The sequence below is a fragment of the Molothrus aeneus genome, chromosome 8 (assembly GCF_037042795.1).
Source record: "Molothrus aeneus isolate 106 chromosome 8, BPBGC_Maene_1.0, whole genome shotgun sequence".
Taxonomy (NCBI): Eukaryota; Metazoa; Chordata; class Aves; order Passeriformes; family Icteridae; genus Molothrus; species Molothrus aeneus.
Window position 1 is genome coordinate 33,779,559 of NC_089653.1, and position 23,231 is coordinate 33,802,789.

Here is a 23,231-nt window from a genome sequence, read left to right on the forward strand (position 1 = left end):
TTCTACCCATAAAATGGGCTCATATGCTTCACCTTGGTAATTCTAGTTTTTTTAAAAAAAAATCCATTTCCAATGTCAACAGTTCTTTAAAATAAATGAGCCAAGTGAGCATTTATCCCTCCAAAACAGGAGGGTCACAGTGTGGCCTGGTAATTACGTAAATTTAGAAATTCATTGATTTATTGAGAGCAGGGAAAACTTTCTGGTTTCAAGTTTAATTTTTGTCAAGTGCGAATCCATATGCTTATGCATAAAGCCACTATATTAAAAAAAAAAAAAGAAAAAAAGTCATTATTCTTCTCTTTGTAGTCTTTTAGGAGAAGCACCTCTGTCCATTTACATAGTGCCAAATCATCTTGATAAGATTCTCGAGTTTGTTCACCTGTAATTCATCTGTGTATTTATTATTCTCCTTACTGATAAAGCTGCTCCTTCTGATTGCTGCTCAGTCTTATTAGAAAAATCTGTTTTTAATCAGTATTATGATTTAATTATGAATTATTAAGAAGAAGCCTCTTAGCTTGATTGCTGCAGAGAATATCTGAGTTAGAATCAGAGCACTGTGTGGGCTGAAACGGACCTGGAAGAGGAAATATTTTTCCTGAGCTGGAGGTAGAAAACTCTAATGGTGTGTCTGGGTAGCTGTGGGAATGAAAATGTCTCTCTTAAAACATTTCCAAAGGTCAGCTACACCTCCACACTAGGAACTAATTATATAATCCTGTGCTGCCGTGGATATTTTGTGACAGAAGCCTTGAAGATAAATGATTATTTTCAGTTACAAAAGAGAATTAATTTAATTTTTTCCCTCTTCTGTTTTCTTCCCAGAGAAAATAAAATCATTTTTTTCTAAGGAGAACTATATAGCATCTAAAAGTATGTTTTATTAATAAATATTGCTCTGCAATATATATCTGTCCAAGGATGGAGCTCATTTGCAGCTTTAGAAAGAGCATTTATTAAAGAAAACATAAACTATTTTTGTCTTCAGGGTTTTATCCTCATGGAACTGGGAAAGGATTTGGTATTAATAACCTGGTGTGAGACTCATCATTCATCAGTTTGGTGTTTTAAAGTACAGAATCTGTGGGGGCTTGAGAATGGAATATCACAGGAGGGTTTGTGCTGTGGGATAAATCCAGCATGGGATTTCTGGGCAGAATTAGGGCTGAATTAAATGTAAGGGACTTTGTTTAACAGAAAAAAAAAAGAGGAATCCTGGAGAACAGGGGTTTAGATCCTGTCGTGCATCATATGCAAGGAATGATGATGATGATGGTCACTGTGATCATAATAATAATTCTTGTTATTAATATTATTGTTGTTGCTATTTATTATTATTGTTATTATTGTAATGATTATTATTAGTGTTATAATTACTGTTACTTTTGCTCTTATTGCTATTATTATTATTATTATTATTATTGTTATTACTGCACGAGTTCTTTCCCTGCTGTGGGAGCGTTGCCCTGTCCCTTGGCTCAGGAGGGGCTGGGCAGGGTGGAGCAGCCAAATTCTGCTTTCCAGATCCCATTCCTGGCCGAAGGCATCCGGATCCACGGGGAGAAGGTGACAGAGGCCCTGAGGCCGTTCCATGAGAGGATGGAGGCGTGTTTCAGGCAGCTGAAGGACAAGGTGGAAAAGCAGTACGGCGTCCGCGCCATCGTGAGTTCCCTCTCAGCTTCTCCTTTCCCCAATATCAGGAATTCCCTTGAATTACAGCAACTCTCTATTCCTGTGTGATGATTCCATTGATTTAACAGAGCAGTGTAGATGAAGAGTTCCTGCTTGTTCCCAATCATCATCAAATTATGGAATACTGAGCAGATGAGAGATGCTGAGGAAGCCTCAGTGCTTTTATTTCCCAGCATGGGAGCAATTCCTAAACTGCCCGAGTCTGTTCCTTGAAAGATAATCCAATTCTGAAGGATTTGGGTTACAAAAATGAGTTTAAAAATGGGCACTTAGCAGGACTCTTCCTGTCACCTTTCCCTAGGTGGAATTCCTGTCACCTTTCCCTAGGTGGAATTCCTTTAGGGAAGGGCTCTATGGTAGTGTGTGCTTGTACCTATACCAAAGGTAGGCAGGCAAGAAAATGACAGCTCCTACTTCATGGATTTAGAAGGACTGAAATTCATGCTTTTCTCATTCCAGCAACTTATTTCCAGTTGCTGCTTCATCCTTAAGGGAAAGCCAAGAATTTCATGATGTTTCCAGTGGAGGTTTGTTCTGCTTTTTAGTGTTGAGTGTGAAGGTCAGAACAAACAAAGCAAATAGCTTTTTAATTCAGGATAAAATTGATAATTCAGTCAAAAATACATGGATTGGGTGCTATTATGAGATCCTATTTTGCTTGGAGAAAAGAGGGACTAGGGGGCCCTTGTGGCTCTGCACAGCTCCTGCCAGGAGGGCACAGGGACAGGAGCAGAGGGAACGGCCTCAGGCTGGGCCAGGGCAGCTCAGGGTGGGCACAGCAGGAATTTCCCCATGGAAAGGGGGCTCAGGAACTGCCCAGGGAGGGTTGCAGTGCCCATCCCTGCAGGTGTCCAAGGAATCAGTGGATTTGGACTTGTGCTCTGGGCTGAGGACAAGGTGGGCACTGGGCACAGCTTGGACTCCATCTCAGAAGACTTTTCCACCCTAATTAATTCTGTAGCAATGACATCTTTTTTTAATGGGGACGCAGATCTTACAGGGAACATTCCGGCCTTTGTGGTATCCTTTAACTGATGTTCTGTTTGTGGTCCTTCAAATCCCATCTTATGAATTTATATATTCAGGGAAAAGTTCAAACAGTAATTTATTCCCAGGGAGAACAGAAGTAATTAACATTAATGATACCTGCATGTCAGTCACTTCAGTAATATCCATTTACATCATCAAGGAGATGACTGGAAAGTGGTGTTATCTCTCTAATTTCACTCTACCCACCAGTAAGAATTTTCAGGATTGATGGAGTTTTATCTCTTCTGTCTTCCTTGTACAAGGCCAATTTACCAGTAGTTGACAGGGTGGAAAATATACCTGTAATTAAACAGCATGAGATTCTTATTTGTTGACTGCAAGAGTTCAATTATTTTATGCATATATCAGTTATTAATGACTAACAAAGCTTGGAGAAATATTCAGAACTCTGAAATTGTCTGAAACAAAACCAAAACTTTAATGTATTTTCTTCTTAACCTGGTGTCACTCTGTAAATTGGCTCTCTTGATATTTTTGACGTAAAGTTTCTCTTTGTGGATTTTTGCTTTGGGTTTTTGGGTTTTTTTTAATGAAGTCCATTTCTTTGAAATATATTGACAGGGCAGTCACAACGATGGCAGAGATGGATTAAAAATTATATGTAAAAAGACAGTTTTTTTTAAAGGCATAATGTAAAAAAAGCATGGAAATACCATTGGAACAAAGGAATTCTTGGAATATACTTAAAATTATACATCTGCCTGTGAGGACCTAAGTATTTTTTTTTTTTTGTCCTTTGGGTGGATTTCCTTTAGAACCTATTTCTTTGTTGGTAACATGAGGTGTTGGTTGTTATTAATTCATTAATGCTACCAATCTCTACCTGGAAGAAAATCCATGGAACCTTCCCCTGTTCCCTTTGGCGTGTGGATATTTGTAGCCAAGAGAAAAGAAAGGTACAACTTCCCAAGGCTATTTCTGAACCTCAGAGAAAGAAAAAACAATTCTTATCTCATTTACTGCTCCTCTTGTTGTCCACAAGTGGAATGCATTGTGGAAGATTGTTTACCTCAAGGGAATTGGTAATTGGATTCTGGTGTGAGTGTTTTGATTCACTGACCAGTTGAATCCAGGTGTGTGTGTCAGGACTGTGGGCTGACAGTCACGAGATTCCGGGCAGTTGAGTAGAGTTTTTGAGATGAACTGACAGGTTCAGTTTAGATGAAATGTAATATAGTGTAATATAATATAGAATAATATAGTACAATAAAGTAATTATTTAGCCTTCTGATATCAATGGAGCCAGCTGTAGCATTTTTCCCCTTCGTCAGGCTTGCCTGCTTGCCTTTTACAATAGCTACGGTTTTTTTTGGATGAAGCAGTAACCTGTGTCGTTTCTGGCCGCAGCTGTCGGGGCTGGAGGAGCGGCGGGGCAGCCGGCCGCGCTCCATGGTGCGCTCCTTCACCATGCCCTCCTCATCCCGGCCCCTCTCCGTGGCCTCCGTGTCCTCCCTCTCCTCGGACAGCACTCCCTCGCGGCCCGGCTCCGACGGGTGAGTGGGGCTCCCTGCCAGGGATTGTCCCTAAAAATCCCTGGGGTGGGGGATCCTCAGCCAGGGATTGTCCCCAAAGCTCCCTGGGGTTTGAGGGTGGTTGGCATTCCCAGATTTCGGAGCTGGAAACAGCTGGGAGGGCTGGGGGTGTTTAATTGGAGAAGGGAAGATCCAGAGTTCTTCCAGCACCTTAAGGGGCTCCAGGAGAGCTGGAGAATGTCATAGTTGAGATGGAGACAATACAAGGCAACACATTCCATTTTCAGAAGGCTTCAAACTGTTTTTATTGTACCATGCATGCTTTTTATACATTCTTACAAAACTCATACATTTACACTTTACTCATTGGTCAGGAAAGACAAAGAAAATGCTCATTGGAATGGAGTTGCAGGTTTCTCTTATTTATCCTTTTTCTTGGTTTCCATGTCAACAACCTTGGTAAAAAATTCTTTCAGAGGTAAACATGGATCAAACTTCTCCTGGCTCTCAGAAGTTGCTGTAAAACCTCTTCCACAGGAGAGGGACTGGGGACAAGGGATGGAGGGACAGGACACAGGGAATGGCTCCCAGTGCCAGGGGGCAGGGATGGATGGGAGATTGGGAAGGAATTCCTGGCTGTGAGGGTGAGGAGGGGCTGGGATGGAATTCCCAGAGTGGCTGGGGCTGCCCCTGGATCCCTGGCAGTGCCCAAGGCCAGGTTGGACACTGGACACTTGGAGCAGCCTGGGATGATGGAAGCTGTCCCTGCCCCTGGAACTGGTAGAGTTTTAAGGTCCCTTCTATCCCAAACTATTCCATTATTTTTTTAAGTGACAGCCTAAAATTGGGTAAAAAACCCCAACCTACAGAGACATTTCTCTCAAGGTCTCTTGTTCTCTAACCTAGATAAATACAATGTTCTTTTTTGCCCTCTAAGCATTCAAACAGCACCAAAAATCCCCAAAGAGGAGATCAGTTCCCCCTTTTTGGAGTATCTCAGGTGTGTGAGTGCAGGAGGGATGCTCTGCAGGCCATGTGTGCAGCCAGCCCTGTCCCAGGAGCTCAGGGCAGGATTACCTGACTGCTCAATCACTGCTGCTCACTCCAGCTGCCAGAGGAAAAGCTGCTTATGGCAAGATTGTACTTCAAGACTTATCAAGATATTTCACATGAGAACTGGGAATTCTGTTGATAAGCCCTGTCTCACAGTCACATCCCTCAAAGAACAAAATAATCTGTTTGCTGTCTGGGCTTTCCATGCAGCCTCAGAAATCCCTTCTCTCTCTTCCTCCCCTCAGGCACCCCTGTAATCCAGAAATGCAATATTTGACCAAGGCAGCAGTTTTTTTTAAAGCCTTCTGAAGGGCTGCTGATTTACAGGGATGTGCTGGAAACTCCTGTGCACCTTCAGAGGGGAGTTATTACCTGGCTAGAGACTAAAGGGATCAAGCAAAATTAAACCCAGCACCTAAGGGCCAGCAGGATGCTTGCCTTGATTACAGAGAGTTTATTTAGTCATTGGGAGGAGCTGTGGACAGCTCAGCTCTCATTCCACTGCCCTCTGGGATGCTTTCACACATTGCTGTAAATGTGGGACAGCAGAGACCCTGAGTTTTGACTAATTCTGAACAAAGTTGTCTTGCTGGAACTTGGGCAGAAAAACCATCCCAAGTAAGTGACCAACTTTGTTTTATCTCAGAAGAAAATTATTGATTCTTCCCTTGCCTCTTTCTGGTTTTCCCTTCAAAATCTTTAAATGCATTTTACTTTGTCATTGGGTCTTATTTCCTTCAGGCTCACCTCTCAGCTGAGTTGTGGTAGGTGTCACATGGCAGTTCTTGAGGATCTGAGTCTCCTCAGGGTGTATTTTCACAAAGATCCCACAAAGATCCCACAGTGCAGCTCAGCTCTTGCTCTGAGCCCAGGGTAACGCAGGACAATGGAGTGAACAACTCCTGTCACTGAGGAGCCCTGAAAATACCCCTCATTTGTTTAATCAGGAGGAGGAGAAGAAAAACCATCAGATATAAATAATATCATGAAAGACCTCAAAAATTCAGGTGGCTGTAAAATCATGTGGGTGGTTTGGCACTGCTGGCCTGGCAGAAGTTTCCTACTGTAGTTGATGAGGTTTATGGTCAGTTCTCCTCTTGTCTTTCCATATCTCTTCATAAATTAAATTTGAGAATACAGATGAAACAAAAAAACAATTAAACACGAAGCTAAAGGAGTGGTCTTATCAAATCACCCATGTTCCATTTCATGTCGTTTCTTTTAAAGAAGCAAAAACTCAAAGCAGATTTTGACACGGGATGTGTTTTACAACTCCCAGCTCTATGTATAAATAAAACTGACTTCAAAAAAGAGACTTGGATTTATTCCCTGCTTAGGATGGGACTTAGAAATACAAATGTGAGCACTTGCACTCAGTGGTTGGAAGCAGGAGAATCCTGGGGTCCAGTGGGATTTCTCAGCTCTCGGCAGTCCCAAAGTGCTTCCAGTTGGAGCACAGTGTGCTGACCCATTTTAGCACAGATACATTAATAATCCAAATAATTAATAGTCCTAATACAGTGCTTGGAAGGAAAGCAATTAATCATTGTCTGAAGGATGGAAATTCCTCTTGTGAATTTGCAGTTGGCCTCAGAGGTGCTGGCACCACCCAGTCCAAAATACACAGCTCAGGTTTTTAAAAAGTCCTGGTGTTGGGAGAGCTGGGCTCTGCTCTGGGCCCTGTCACTGAAGCTCTTTGTGGCCCTGGACAAATTGTTGCCTTTCCTTTTCCCTGTCTGTAAAATGGGATGGATAAACTTGTGGGTTTGTTCCCAACCCATGGCATTCAGGATTTGGGAAATGGCTCAGGGGCTGCTGATGCAGGTGCTGCTTTGAGCATCTTCCCATCAAAGGAGCTGATAAAGAGTGGAAACAACAACAAAAAATAACAATAATTTGTGATATTGCTGCTAATGGTGGGGATTAGGATAATGTCAGTGCAAATTGTCTGAAATATGAATTCTGGAATTTCACATCAAAGACTGTGGCCTGTACCTGCATGCACGCCATGGCATGGGAAATGCTTTTCCAGGGCTAAAATTGTCCTTCTTTGGGAAATTTTGGTTTGGTTTTGGTTTTCTAATGTGGTGGTTTGAGAGAGTCTTAAAATCTGCCAGTTTGATTTTGTCTAGGTGTGATCTTAGTGGTGTTTTTCTTTATAATAAAAAATAAATCCTAAAATACTTTGTCTAGCCAATAGTGCTCCATCCCTGGGAGTGTCCAAGTTTGCAGCACCCTGGGATAGTGGAAGCTGTGGGGTGGGACTGGAGTTTCCAGGTGCCACAGCATGGAGAATAGCAGTGCTGAATGAAAAAGCCATTTTTTTATGTGAAATTCAGGAGTTTGTGCAGCCAGAAACCAATAAATTTACTGCAGAGCAGGGAAATCTGCAGCTCCACTTCTCCAGCAGTCCTGCAGTAATTTTTATTATAAGACAATTATGATTGTGTGACCTTCTGCCCCCTCCTTCTCCCTCTAATGAGTTTTCCTGGATTAGCAAAGCCTCATTAACTCGAGCGAGACTTTGGGAAATATGTAAATAAAAGTTAGTTGTTTTGAAAACAGCATTTTATTGATCTGAGCAACAACATTTTTCCTTAGGTTCGTGCTGGAGCCCCTCCTGCCAAAAAAGATGCATTCTAGGTCGCAAGATAAATTGGACAAGGATGACCTAGATAAAGATAAAAAGGAAAAGAAGAAGGAGAAGAGGAACAGCAAGCATCAAGAGATATTTGATAAAGAATTTAAATCTACTGATATTTCTCTGCAGCAGTCTGAAGCAGTGATCCTTTCAGAAACGGTAACTTTATTAGCAAGGAAAGCTTTATCTAATTCTGAGCCATGTTCTCTGTCTTTTGAAATCAAAATGTTGATTTTTACCGTTTAGTTCCTTTGTAGGCCAGAAATAACTCTGAGGGGATACACCAGAGTGTTAATATACATGCTAATGAATCAAAAATACAGATTTGATTTACAGTGGGGAAAAGATCCTCTGAAAATCTTCACCCAAAGCTCTGGGTGACTGTTTGACAAAGGAGCAGATGGCACAGCATAGCTGAAATTATTGCTGCCATCCCAGCAGCCTTTGGAACTGCTGCTTCCCAGTAGGTTGGGATGGATTTGCCCACATTTCACTGCAGGAGAGTGTTTGGTGGGACATTCCAAGGCCATTCTGTCAGCAGTTGTGTGTCCTTGAAGGGCTGTTGGGAGCAGAAAATCCTGAGCAGTTCCTGTGTGTAAGGATATTAAAACCAGGGCATATCTCCCTTAAACCCTCTCTTCTTGGCTTAGATTTAATTCACTGGAACTGTCCTCAAGGCTTAGGTAACCTGAGAAGTTGGAGCTGGGAAATTGAAAGCAGGGATGTCTAAAGCTGGAGCAGGGGGAGTGTGAACTGACTGTGACCTCCAAATCTCTGCCTGGACACCTGTTTGGAGGCCAAGAGTTTAAAATTGCCTCCCAGAAGTAAATGGAATATTCTTTTCAAGAGCTGCACAAGTACTTGTAGAGCCAGCTTTGCACTCAGCAGAGTCTTGTTGGTGCTGTGTCATTGTTATTGGATTTTGAAACTTTCTCACCTGTGATAACTGGATCCTTTAATTCTTTCTGTTTGGTATTTATAGGAAGATATTTACATGTTCAGCCACACTTCCTCTGTTTTCTGGATTTTGCCCTCCTTTTCCACTCAGAGATGAGTTAATCTCTCACAGATGTCTTGGGACAGCCTGAAAAATCAGTTCTTGTGTTTAATGTGCCCAGTCAGAAACTCCAATAAAATCCCATCTGAGGGTTTCAGGCTCTTCAACTTTGAAACCAATGAGTTTTTCCATTGACTTCAGTATTGCATGAGCCTTGGTTTGGTTAAATGGAGATTCCTCCTGCACAGATTTCCACGTCTCATGATTTTGCTGCCATGCATTTCTCTCTGCACCTTGCAGCAGTTGTGTTTTGACCGATTGAGGACTGGGATCACCATGGCAGGACTTCCAATGGCATCTCCCAGATCCCAAACAGACCAGCAGAGCTGGTGGGGTGTCACAGAAGAAGGAAATTGCATTTCAGGGCAGCTGAGTCAGCTGGAGCAGTTGGGAGGCATCCAAGGATGCTGGGGAGCTGGCTGGTGTCACTGGGAGGAAACTGGGAGCTCTCAGAGCTCTTGGACATTGGAAAAGTTTATGACAGAAAAAATGCAAATTCTGCCTGGAAAGGAGGCAAAATAACCCCTCAGGGTATATTCCCATTTGGCATCTGAGGAGCAAAGCCCAACATGGTTTGACTCAAGTTCTTCCAATCTTCCCAGTCAGGAGCTTTCAGTGGCTGAGTGGTGTGAGCAATATTCCCTTGGTTATGGAGAGGGAGGGAGATGAAATGTCAGAACTGGTTACTTACAGTTATTTTGAGCTTCTTCAAGTCCACAGATCAATAATATGAAAAGGAGTTTGCTGTTGAGAGAAAAACTCTCCCTTTTCAGCCTCTGCAGAAGCTTTGATGAGCTCCAAGACGACTGAGTCAATTTGGAACGTTTGGTGGGAGTGGGGTTCATTTTTAGGTGAAGCAGAAGAAACTCTTTTGAGATCAGTTTACACAAGCACTTGCCCGATTCCCACTGCTGTCGTCTGGAATTTTGAACAGATAAAATCAAGGATGAGTTTAAAGATAAAATTTGTCTAAAAATTTTTGCGTGCTGGAGGCATCCCCTGTTAATGATGTGAAGGGAAATTTGGTAGGAATTCAGCTTTCCCTGTGTTCAACATTCATGTGCAAGTTCCCTTTTTAAGCTGAAATTACTCCCAAAGCACTCCTACCACCGTGCTGTCTGAAGAAAAAGGCATTTTGCTTTTTCCTGCATTAAGAACATGGAAGAAGAAAATTTGCTGGATTAAAAGTGGTTAAGAAAAAAAAATAAGGATTGGATTTTTTTAAAAAAGAAAACTTGGGAGTACAGGTTTGTCTAGAAATGGAAATTAAACTTTAAAAAGTTTTTAAAGTGACATTTTAGTAATTAGTACTTTAAGTTACTAAGTGTTTTATTACAGATACTGGATTCATTGTGCTGAGAATTTTACAGCTCGTTGTGCTGTCACTCATTCGGTTAAAACATTTCAGTTATTTGGTGAATTTTTTTAACAGATTCTTAGTTCTGACTTCTGAAATATTTGGGGATTTTACAGCAGAAGACAAATTTCCAGAGAAAATCATGTGAGAGAAACGCCAGTGGCCATCCCTATCTCTGCAGAGCTCCTGCTGCTCTTCCCAATAATGATGCTGTGTAAAGAAATGAGTGTTTCCAGTCTACTGTGGGCTCTTCTTTTTTCCAATCAAATGAATCACCATGGAAGAACATGGGGAAATTCTAAAACTGCAGAATTATTTCATGGAGTGTTTAGGTTTGCATGGAAAAGCAGCATTCAGAGTCTGTTTAATTGAATGGTTTAAGTACTCTTCCTCAAATTTCACTGCACTCACCATGAATTTATTGACTGATCAAACCCCAGGCCTTAATTACATAAAACAACAAAGATAAATCAAGCACTTGAGTATGTGAAGATACCAGTAATATCTTCATCATTTCCAACAGATTTATTATCTTCTTTTAAGTATCACATCAACTTCTTCAACATAAATTGTCGTTGTTTACTTTGATCCCAGGAGCTGAGAGCAAAGCCAGCTCTGAGGCCAGGTAGTTAGGAGAGCACTGGGAGGCTGCAGTTGGAAATCAGAAGAACAGGCTGTGTTTTATTGATTTGGTGGTGTCTAACATCACTCACCATTGATCTGCCCTTGGCTAGACCAGGAAAAATTAGCAATGGCTTCATTATGGATTGGTGGCCTCCCAAGAGCTCATATTCCTCTGCAGATCTGTGATTTGTGTGGAGCTTTCAGAGGAGCCCCAAGCTGTCAATCACAGGAGAAGTTGACATTGATTTCACATTTATTTATTTCAGTAATTACAGAGTGGGTTAACTTGGGGACCTGCCTCCAGTTGGTTTTTCTCTTGATTCTGGCATGTTTCCTTCACCAATTAACGTGTTTTCCTTAGTTGCTTTTTTATCTGCCCCTGAAAAAGTGGTTGCTTAGCTTATCCATTCTCCTAAAAATACACTTGAAAGGATGTGGAGAGCAGAAACCTTTGGAATCTCTAGAATTTTATTTTAGCATCAAAACAATTTCTTAGAGGTCACCCTGAGGTCTTGATGAGCTTTCCACAAAAAGGTTCATACTTTTTGGTCATTCATTTGTTGTAGAAGGGCCTCACAGGCACAATCTTTGATGCAAAGCCTTTTAGGGTTTGTTTTCTAAAAAGAAAATTTCAGATTTCTCCTTCCCAACATACTTCATAGAAATCCAAACATTGGGAAATGACGAAATCCTTTGAAAAAGCCTGGATTGCTCCTGGCACTTTCTGTTTTGTCCCACTGCAGCACCTTGGAGTAATTCCCCTCTTAACTTCAGGCTGCTGCTCCATTTTCTGGGATCTGTTTGAAATAAAAGCTTCATTTTTTCCACTATGATCCCTGTTAATATGGAGGTGGTGAATGGGGAAATCAGTAGAGCTCAGAATTAAACTCAGTAAAAAGAATTGCCTTAACTAAAGCATGAGTTGCCCATCAGATTACAAATATCTTTTGAGGGTTCCTGATAGAAAATTTGAATGGATTATGAAGCAGCCAGAGGGGAAAAAAAGAAAAGAGATATTTCAATTAATTCAATATTAGCACAATCTGGAGCCACCAAGAAAGTGTTTCTAGACAGATGATGTCTTCATCAAAAGAGAGTTTGATGAAGAGTGGGTTAACTTGGGGACCTGCCTCCAGTTGGTTTTTCTCTTGATTCTGGTTTGTTTCCTTCACCAATTAACCTGATTTCCTGGGTTGCTTTTTTATAATCATCTGCCCCTGAAAAAGCATTTGCTTTGCTTATCCATTCTGCTAAAAATACTCTTGAAAGGATGTGGGAAGCAGGAACCTGGTTAAATGGTTAAAGAGGTAAATTTTAGCAGGAAAGTAGATGTGTGTGAGAAAAAATAAAGCTTTTGAGTGCTGTGTAATGTGCTGTGAGACTCTAAAGTTCCTCGGGTGTTACTAAACAAGTGTTTGGGGAATTAGCTCAGCAAACCAGGCCAGGCTGGGAGAAGGGAGGACCCTGGAGCTGGGACTCAGCAATATTGGCTGTTAGTGCTGCTGTCACCCTGTATGGCATCAAACCATGGCAGTTCCATCTCTGACACTCATTTCTCTGCTTTCCTTGCCCCCCTCCCTGGTTGTGTCCCCCAGATCAGCCCCCTGAGGCCGCAGAGACCCAAGAGCCAGGTGCTGAACGTGATGTCCAGCGAGCGGCGATTCTCCGTGTCCCCAGCGTCACCCAGCTCCCAGCTGAGCCCACCCCCCATCACCCCTCGGACCAAACTCGCCTTCAGCATCCAGCCCAGTAAGTCTTCTCTCTGAAATAAACTCCTTTTAGTGTGGAAATGCATGTCCTGAGCAGTTCTTCACACCCTGGCTTGAGTTGCACCATCACCAGGGTATTTCTTGCACCAGGTATTGATCCCTCAGGTTTCAGCTTTTCTCTTTTTCCCATTCTGTGCTGCTTTAGTGAGTGGGTCTGGGCTTCACATCAGGGGATGCTGAGCTCTGTGCACAGAGCAGGGAGACAAAACAATTCCTGCTCCAGCTGGGCACCAAGGACAAATGATCCAAATCTCAGCCCCGGAGCACAAACCCCGTGGGCTGGAGAGAGAAAAACAAGCAGGGTGGGACTGCAGGGGCTAAAGCTGGAATGGGACAATGAACTGCAAGGTGCAAATGGAGCAGAACTGATCCCAGGGACAGAGCCCGTGCCCGGCCGTGCATTTTGGGGCCATTTTGGTTCATCTTGGGTGCAGCCCTGGCTGGGCTCTGGTGCTGCCCAAGGTGGATCCATGGAGGAGATGCTTTGAATAAATCCCTGCTTTATTCTTTAGAGCTCTGTCCAGCCTCTGTTCTAGGGCAGCCTGCACAAAGCATCAGTATTACTTAACCTCTTACCTTTGCCAGCAAAAATTAATTCAGTATTTTACAAAAGCAAGCAGAATCATTGCAGTGAAACAGTTCTTTTCAAGTCATCATTAACAATTAATTAGGTGTAGAGTAGCAGTCAAAAATTCATGTTGTACTTGATCCCATATTGAGTGTTTTGGAGCACAAAGGCTTAAAAAGTAATATTTTTTGTAATCATATATTAAAAAAAAACTTCTCTTTGATATGTTGTGAGTACAAACCAGAAGGGAAAATAAAGGTCAGGCTTTTTGAAGTAGTTTTTGCTTGACATTGACATCTATCACTCAGCTTTTCTGTAAAGTATCATCTGTTTGCTTCAGTCTGTAGCAAACCCTATTGCAGAGCTGGGTGTAATCCAACACCTGTTTCTTTCCCAGTGCTCTTTCCCAAAACCTGTTATTCAGAGTTTGCAGCTGCCAGCGTGTGACAAAAAAGCAAAAAAATTATCTTTTTTATACATGTCCCCAAATCCAACTCCAGTGGCAAGAGTTCAGTGTTAGTAAGGAGGAGAAGAGATGATCAGTCTTCAGAAAAAAAAATCTTTTCCATCAAGGTCACTGCTTTATTTACTTGCTGTGGTACTTCAAAATTTTTTCTCTTAAACAGTCAGACACACAAAGCAAATATTTTGATTACAATGAACTTATAACTCTCACCTTCCTTTACAATTTTATATCCAGAAACTAAAAACTAAAAATGCTAAAAACAGGGAATACAGAGAACTAGGGGATATATACTTCTGCAAAAGATATTTTAATTGGATTTTTTGATCATATGTAAGTTTTATTAACACTTAATTTGATTTCTCTCTTTTAAAAGTATCTGAAGTTACCAGGTATCTCTGAGAATATTTTTGTGCTAGAGATTAGTGGATGTTACATAAAATAGGATCAGCTTATTGCACCAGTCTAGAATCATTTCAGGAATTACAGTGATAATTTTTTTTTGGAATTCCAAGGATAAAGAAGTTCCTTCAAAGCCCAAATTGGCTAAAAGCAGTTATTGGGTTGCTAAGCAATTCTGGCTGCCTGTTAGCTGGCACTTGAGGAGAAGGGAGTGGAAAATGTGATCATTAGGGTAAGATGAAAAAAAAAGGGTCCCTTAACTGATCCTTTGCCAGCTCCAAGATCTTCCCAGTGGCACATGTCCAGCAAGGAACAAATATTCAGAGCACACTCATCTGATGAACCACCTTGAATAATGAATTTCACTGAATAATGGGAGCACACCAGAAATTTGGGGTAATTATTTTAGTGACCTTCTTAGGGTGGTTCAGTTCAGCTGAGGAAATCAACAGATCTGCAGCAAATAGATTTTCTTGGGACAACACTTGGAATTGCTGGATTTGTTCAATACCTGCTGCAGGGAAGATGTTCCCTGGATTTCACTGAATTCTGGGGAAGATCAAATCATTGTTTCTCAGGATAGAATCTTGTTGTTCCACTAAACAGCTGCCAGATGAATGCAAACACTTTGCTCGTGTATTTCGTGAGCTCTTCCCGTGGGTGGAAATGCTCTGCCCACACTTGCAGGGGTTTATTTATGTGGATCCTTCATCAGGATGAGGTTGGGAAGGTGCCACGGACAGGCTGCAGGAAATTCCAGCTGCAGCAGGAGCTGGGGGATGTAGGGAAAGGGGGAGAAGCAGAGCAGGACACGACTGCAGGGACAGTTGGGTTCCATCCAGGTTCTTCAAGCAGAGTTGCCTCCACACCTTGTTTCCTCTCCAGCTCTGCTGAAAACATTCCTCAGATGTTTCCTGAAAACCTGCCTTTCCATGGGTCTTCCAAGGATCTGTTAAAAGAAACAAAGGATTTGGGTTATTCCTAACAAAATGGGTCTCACCATCCTCTTGGGAGCACCTTGGCTTAGGTGAAGTCAGAAGTTTTATCATGGAAGAAGTGAAACCTTGTTAGTTGAAAAAATATCATCTAGAATGCAAAGCTGAAGTGTTCAGGGGGGTTAAATTTACTTTATTTTTGGGAAATTGTGTGTTATTCCACTCAGTTTCCCACGGAATGTTTACAAAGAGGCCTAAAAACAAAATATGGAAAGGTTTCTCTTTCTGAAGCAGCATTCAAGGTTTTGCTAAAGCTCTAACTAAACACACAAAAGAAAATGCCATTTCCCAAATTTTTCCCTATATTATCCTAAACTGCATGGAGAAACCAAGCAAAAATTCAGATATCAACATATGTAGCTAAGATACAGATGTTCAGTAGTGGGGGAGCTGTGCAGGACCTGTGCCAAGGAGTTGCTTTGTGACGTTAAATATCTCAGATTCCTGAGTTCTTCAGAATGGATGGGGAGTTCATCCAGAATGGAGAGGGAAGTTCATTCCCAGAATCAATCTTTAGTTTCAAATGCACAGTGTGGTTTTCCAGCTGCAGTTCAGTTCCATGAAGGAGGAGATTCTCATGGAGATGCAGAAAGGAAACTCTTGGGAACGTCTGGGCAATGGAGAAATCCTCTCTGTAGAAAGGGAAGGATGAAAAACAGGAGCAATGGAAAAAGCAATGAGAAATTCAGGTCCTGGTGGACAAACAACATTTTCAGCCTATTGGAGAGGAAGCCACTGAAAATGTGGAGTCCCAGGATGGAAAATAACCTTTTCTTCATGTAGTCAAGAGTTCAGGTGGAAGGATGAGGAGTAAAATTACAGTTTTCAGTGACAAATCAATAGAGCCACCTTAGAGTTAAATTGTGTTGTGAGAGGCCATTTTAGAGAACAATAAAATCACACTTTTAATAAAATATTGATATGAGCTTTGCAATAAAAACGTCTGCATAAATAAGTCCTCTCTTGTTTCACAAATCACCCCAGTAAAATAAAATAGAAATCACCTTTTTTTTTTCCTAAATAAAGTTCCCTCATTTATAAACAAATCATTTCAGTTTCTTATCTCGTAGAGATCGCAGTGGGTTTTATTAAAATGACTGAATTAAAATGACTGTATTAAAATGACTGAATTACCCTGAAATACACCGTGGGGGGATTTCTCCCCAAAAACCTATGTATCACTCAGGCCTCAATACACTTTATTGTCCCTCAGGCTATTTGCCTCTCCAGCACATACCTGGGAGGATTTATCTGCTAAGAAAAGGGAATTTTCTACCCAGCACACAGGAATAATAAATGTTTGGTACTTTCTCGTGCATGATTTTATTTACTCAACAACTAATGGCTGCTCATTTGTTATAGTTACCTGGAGCCTGAAAGTTTTGGAGAGAGATGTACTTAATTCCAGGCTTTCATTTGTGCATTTTATTAACAGGGAACTTTGATTTTACTGGGAGAAAGTCAATAAAACTTAGCCAGATTGTATTTTCCTTGTGCACTTTGCAAAACTTTTTGATGTACAATGTGTTTTAATGTGCAAGGCGAGCTTGAAGGTGGGGAGATTATATTTTCTAAGCCATTAATATTTTGGCGGGAAACATGAAACAAAAATTATGTTTAATTAAAAACAGGGGGTTGTTCAAGTATTTTGAGGGCATTTTAAAGTGAGTCCAAGGACAAGTTGGGCAGGGCTTGGAGCAAGTGGAGGGTGATAGTGGAAGGTGATGGTGGAAGTCCATCACCTCATGGATCACTGGGTGATCCATGAGGTCCCTCCCAACCCAAACCATTCTGGAATTGCAGGATTCAGCTGCTGGCAGGGTTAACCCAGTGTTGTTTCTTGCAGATCTGGAGCTGAATGGGATGTCCAGCTCCGACATCGCCGACGTTCCCCCTCCTCTGCCCCTCAAAGGAAGCACGGCCGACTACGGGAACCTCATGGAGAGCCAGGACTTGATCAGCCCCACCACCTCCCCCCCTGCCCACCAACGGGTGAGTCCCACAGAATGAGCCCTTCTGCAGTTCCTTATTCCCTGAGAATGATCCCTTCTGCAGTTCTTGTCCCAGAGAATGATCCCTCCTGCAGTTCTTATTCCCTGAGAATGATCCCTCCTGCAGTTCTTGGTCCCTGAGAATGATCCCTTCTGCAGTTCTTGTCCCACAGAATGATCCCTCCTGCAGTTCCTTATTCCCTGAGAATGATCCCTTCTGCAGTTCTTGTCCCAGAGAATGATCCCTCCTGCAGTTCCTTATTCCCACAGAATGATCCCTTCTGCAGTTCTTGTCCCAGAGAATGATCCCTCCTGCAGTTCCTTATTCCCACAGAATGATCCCTTCTGCAGTTCTTGTCCCAGAGAATGATCCCTCCTGCAGTTCCTTATTCCCACAGAATGATCCCTTCTGCAGTTCTTGTCCCAGAGAATGATCCCTCCTGCAGTTCTTGGTCCCTGAGAATGATCCCTTCTGCAGTTCCTTATTCCCAGAGAATGATCCCTCCTGCAGTTCCTTCTCCCACAGAATGATCCCTCCTGCAGTTCCTTCTCCCACAGAATGATCCCTTCTGCAGTTCTTGGTCCCAGAGAATGATCCCTCCTGCAGTTCCTTATTCCCACAGAATGATCCCTTCTGCAGTTCTTGGTCCCAGAGAATGATCCCTCCTGCAGTTCCTTATTCCCAGAGAATGATCCCTCCTGCAGTTCCTTATTCCCAGAGAATGATCCCTCCTGCAGTTCCTTGTGTCCAGAGATTGATCCCTCCTGCAGTTCTTTATTCCCAGAGATTGATCCCTCCTGCAGTTCTTGTTCCCTGAGCCCTCCCAGGGGAGTTGGGATCCTGCTCCTGCATCCATCAGCTGATCCAGAGGGCTCTGCAGTGCCAGGAGGGTGGGGGAGCAGCAGAACCTGAAGGAAAGTTGGCTTCACTCTGGGCAATTCCAAGGCAGATGTTGTCAGGTTTGTTGGGCAGGGAGCTTTAACCAGCAGGAGCAGCAAATTGGATTTAAAGCCTTTCAGTCCTGTGTCAGGAAAGGAAATAAAACATGAACCTGCCACCTTGCCTTCCTGGAGCTCTGCTCTGCCAACGTTCAGTCACCACTCATTTATTTCCTTGAGGCAAACTCGTGTCCCCTTTGAGGCAAGGAGCTCAGAAACTCTTCATCACCAACAGGGTTTGCAGCTTTCTGAGGAAAATTCGCTTTTTCAGCTTTGTTTCCTGTAGCTGGAAGCTTTTAAAAATAATGTGGTCCTTTTCTTTAAAGCAGCGCTTTTGAGAAATGCCTTTTATTTTCTCTATGGGCAAAAAAAATACATTTCATGGGGTATGGAGTGTTGATCCTGGCTGGTGCCCACCAAAGATGCTCCATCACTCCCCTCCTCTGCTGGGCAGGCAGAGAAAATACAATGAAAGTCTCAATGAAAGGGTTGAGATAAGGAGAGGGAGAGATCACTCACCCCTTGCCCTCAAAACAGGCACAACTTTGGGAAATTAATTGAATTTATTACCAATCAGAGCAGGGCAGTGAGAGCCCATGAAGTCACAAGTTTTCTTTGACTCTGAAATGTCAAATTTTGACTGAGCTGGTTTGTGGGAAAATTCCTGGCAAAAGAAGTTTTGCTCCCTTTTCGTTGGCAGAGGTGTCATCCAGGATCCCTCTGAAGTTCACCATTCCAGTGAAATTCTGTGGAATCATTTGCTTTCCAGCCAATTTCATGGTGGCAGAAATGCAGAAATCTCAGCAGAGGAGGCGTCAGGCAGGAGTTTGGTTTGACCCTTTGGAAGAGTTGTGTTCAACACAGATTGTCCCAGTGCAAGAGTCCAGCTTTTCCATGGCTGAAATTGTGCCTTTGTTGTTGCAGAAATGGACTTTTTTTGAATTGTTTTACCATTTCAGGCTGAATGGTAAAATGAAAATACAGGTATAGAAGGAACTTCAGGAGTGAGAATAGAGATATTCAAAACATGTTTTACTCTTTATTTGCATATACTGGAAAATCCTGTTTTCCAATCCTCTCTTCCATAGTTTTTCCCCATGGCTGGATCATTTTAGTCAATATTTTCATTTTCCCTTGCATTTCCATCAAACTTTACTGCACTTCTAACCTTATAACCCATTTCCCCAGCATCTGTCTCAGGGGCCAGCTCTCATTTGTCCTGAACACAGCCCTCTAAGTGGAAAATTACAGAATGTACAGCAGGGCTGCCAGGAGCTTTGTCTAAGGAATCCATCCCCAAGAAGAAAGCTGAGAAATTCACATTAGGATTCACTTTTCCTCAACTCCTTCCTGCATAAACTCCAGAGTACTACATTCATTTTGTGTGATGTACTGTAAGGTTTAGGCTGTGGTAGTAGCTCAGGATTGCTAAGATGAGTTCAGTTTTTAGCTAAAAACATTAAACAGTGGTAAAAAATAAAATCCTGGCAGCCAGGGGTTGTTTTTTTTCCTGACTGGTGAGGCTTTTGGAAGGGGATTCCACTCTGGGGATAGATGTTTTTAGTTACTGTATGACTCCCAAATGCCATGGAGATGTGGTTTTGGGAGCCCACACCTGAGATAACTGAGCCTGATTTGCTCTGTGACCCTGTGCAGCTCCTGTACCTGCCACAAGCAGCATTTCCACATCATTAAATGGGAGTTCAGAAATATGGTACCAATATGCTCCCGTGGTTTTTTGCAAAGTTTTATTCAGCTCTTAATATTTTTGCTCTTTCCAGTCTTGATTGCTCAGGCTCCCCTCATTTTTTTTATTACATTTTGTCTCTGTAGGAACAGAGCCCATTTTTTAACATCTGGTGGGGAAGGGCATCAGGATTTAATAGCTCAGCAATGCAATCAGATACAAGCTACATCTTCTTATCTAACTGCCCACAATTTTCTCCAGCATCTGTGTTTTTCTAAGCTTTCCAGGACCATGGAGTGGGGTTTCAAGGCCTGGCAGAAGGATCTAAAGCAGCTCTGTCCAGAGCCACCTGTCCTGTGCAGGGCCAGGAGCGGCACTCGCTGATCCTCGTGTGTCCCCTCCACCGCAGCAGATTCTGTGATTCTGTATTAGCTTTAGAATTGATTTTGGAGAAGGTTTCTAATCTTATAACAATCACTCTGTGCCTTTATTTCATCAGGCTGCTAGGAAGGAAGCTTTTAAAGAACATCAAGAAAATGAGTAGTGCTGGACATGAAAGATCAGATGGGCAAATTCTCATTGCTGCTGTGATTAAATCCCACTCCACAGTTTTAATGACTTATGTTTCATGGGTCAAATAGCTCCATAATTCATAACTGGATAATTCTCTGCCTGGTAAACTGATCATCTTTTAAATTACACTGCCGTTGTATCAGTGAAGAAAAATCAGTAAAACCTATTAGAGATAAGATTATCTGAGTAGCTTTTAAACTGGAAATATCTCCTTGTGTGAGGAATGATTGTGTTTTTCACTCTGGTTGTCTTGCAGTAGGTTATGAAAGGCAGGAAAAGTGCTGTAGTGAACTAAAAGCAGGCAGCCAGAAAGGAATCAGATGCTCCAAGTCAAACTGCAGGCAATAATGTCATTTTTGAGACAGCAATCTCAGATATTCAGAGTCCAGTGTTACCTTGGTCTACCTGAAGTCTTTAATCCAGGTGATCACCTCATTATCATTTCCTGGTTGTCCCTTACTCCTTGTTAACTCTGAGACCTTTGTAGATATTTTCTTGCTCCCTGTGATTTGTTCTGCTAAAAATGTCCTTAATAATATATGGGAACATAAAAAAAAAAGAGAAATCTACGACTCCTGCAAGGATTATTATTACATCAAGGGATTCCTTTAGGCACTTATCATTCTTTATGGGCTCATCCTCACCCTTGCATACAAATCAACCTCCTGCTTAGTATTCAGAGCAGGGAGAGAGCTCAAAGAAAATAGATAAAGGAGCACTTGGGTTGCTAATATTGGCTATAACACTTGCTAAGCATGGGGTAATGGTTGGGATGGGAACATCTCCATCAATCCAGCACAGGTGGAACGTGGGGATGGCTGAAGCCTGCAAGGAGCACAACAGCCTTGGCTTGACTCTGCTGTGTGGGGATTATTCTGCTTGCTCATTGGGATAAAACTGGATGATATATTCACATCTAACACAAAGAAGGCACAACTCAGGGGGATTTTTCATGTGTTGCAATGCAGGTGCTGCAGTGCTGGAAATTCTCTCTTGTAGCAGCTGCAGTGAGCAAAAACTGACCTGAAAGGCTTCAGCAAATGTGTTGTCCTCATGTGGACAGGGAGAGAGAGGCTGGAAATGCAGCTGGAACCGTGGAGGAGCAGGGAATTAGGAAACACAACTTGAGGGGTTGCAGTAGCAGCCTGCAGCTCCTCTCTGATCTCTGCTGGCTGGGAGCAGGCACAGGAGCCAGGGGGTGGCTGGAGCTGTGTCAGGGCAGGTTCAGGCTGGATTTCAGGAAAGGTTCTTCCCCCAGAGGTGCTGGCACTGCCCAGGCTCCCCAGGGAATGGGCACAGCCCTGAGGCTGCCAGAGCTCCAGGAGCCTTTGGAAAATGTGCCCAGAAGAAAAAAACAAAATACAGGGTTTATTTGCCATCTGATCATTATTTTTGCCTGCTGGGGATGGGAAACCTTGCAAGCCTTTCCTCCTGTGCCAGTCCCTCACTCCTCAGTGGGTTAAGATATTGCTAAGCAAGGAGTTTCTGAAAAATAGTAAGTATCCAGGTCAGTGGACTGCCACTGCTTTTTACAGGATTTGGAGTGAAACCTGTGTTCTCCTTCTGCTGTCTGCCCAGCCCTGTGATGTGTGCCTTGGTCCAGTCCAGGGAGTGGCCGTGTCCCACTCTCCATATGGGATCAGGGCATGGTTTGGGCCATGCTGGTGTGCTGCTTTGTCTGTCTTGCAGGAGCTGGGCCTTCAGTGAGGCATGCAGGGTCAGTCTGGAGTCTAAAGCTGATTCTGAGGGTTTGCTCATCACTCCTGAGTCTGTTTGTATATGGACTGGAACAGGGAGGCAGTGCTGGGGAACTCGAGCATCATCCAGTGAGAAATCCTGATGGTGTCCACGTGGAGAAACGGGGTTCCACAGAGGGAAGGTGGCCTTAGCTGTGCTCCAGCAGAGCTGGCACACTCCAGGAGCCAGGTCCTCCCTGCATGAGGGGTGCAGAGCCCTGACAGGTCCAGCTCTGCCCTCATCCACTGCCATTGTCCCCCACAGGAGCATCCCCCCAGGCAGAGCCTGCCAGAAATCATGGGGAAAGTCACAGGGTCATCAGTTTGGGTTGGAAGGGACCTTAAATCCCACCCAGTGCCACCTCAGCCATGGCAGGGACACCTCCCACTGTCCCAGGTGCTCCCAGCCCCAGTGTCCAACCTGGCCTTGGGCACTGCCAGGGATGCAGGGGCAGCCCCAGCTGCTCTGGGCACCTGTGCCAGGGCCTGAGCATCCTTCCAGCCCAGAATTCCTTTCCAATATCCCATCTAAATCTACCCCTTGTCAGCTTAAATCCATTCCCTGTGTCCTGTCCCTCCAGGCCTTGTCCCCAGTCCCTCTGCAGCTCTCCTGGAGCCCCTTCAGGCCTGCAAGGGGCTCTGAGCTCTCCCTGGAACCTTCTCCTCTCCAGCTCTCCAGCCTGGCTCCAGAGCAGAGGAGCCCCTTTGATCTGCTCTGGGGTTCTGACCTGGAGCAATTCCCTGTTTGCCATTTTGAGGCATTTCTGCTGTTCCCTGTGAGGGGCTGGGGGTGGGACGCACATCTCTGCAGGAGAGCCCTTCCAGCTCCTCTCCCTGATCCCAGGGCACTCCAGCAAGGGCAGGTAATGGCTGTGCCACAGAGTCAAATGAGACTCTAATAGATGATGGATGAACCAGGGGCTAAACAGTCATTTCCCATCAGTTACCTGCTGGATTCTGCACAGAACTTTGCTCCCTGGGTCAAACAGCCAATTAGCTTAAACTGTCTGTAATTTGGCTGCCATTAGTGGAGTTGGGCTGTTCTCCCTGCTGGAGAGTTATTCTTGCCAGAGCCTCACACTCAAATGTTATTTTTCATTGCAGATATGAAATAATCACGTTGTTGTCAGGCACCTCAGCTCCGTGCTGAAGGAACAAC

At 43.3% G+C, this 23,231-nt stretch overlaps 1 protein-coding gene across 1 annotated transcript in view; it reads left to right on the forward strand.

Moving 5' to 3' along the window:
• The window catches only part of DOCK1 (dedicator of cytokinesis 1), a 277,491-nt gene that overhangs the window by 247,633 nt on the left and 6,627 nt on the right, over positions 1-23,231 (forward strand). Inside the window, exons 47-51 of the mRNA XM_066554638.1 lie at positions 1,528-1,665; positions 4,093-4,238; positions 7,872-8,070; positions 12,545-12,698; positions 16,993-17,138. Coding sequence (XP_066410735.1) covers positions 1,528-1,665; positions 4,093-4,238; positions 7,872-8,070; positions 12,545-12,698; positions 16,993-17,138 — 783 coding nt within the window. The remainder of the gene's footprint in view (positions 1-1,527; positions 1,666-4,092; positions 4,239-7,871; positions 8,071-12,544; positions 12,699-16,992; positions 17,139-23,231) is intronic.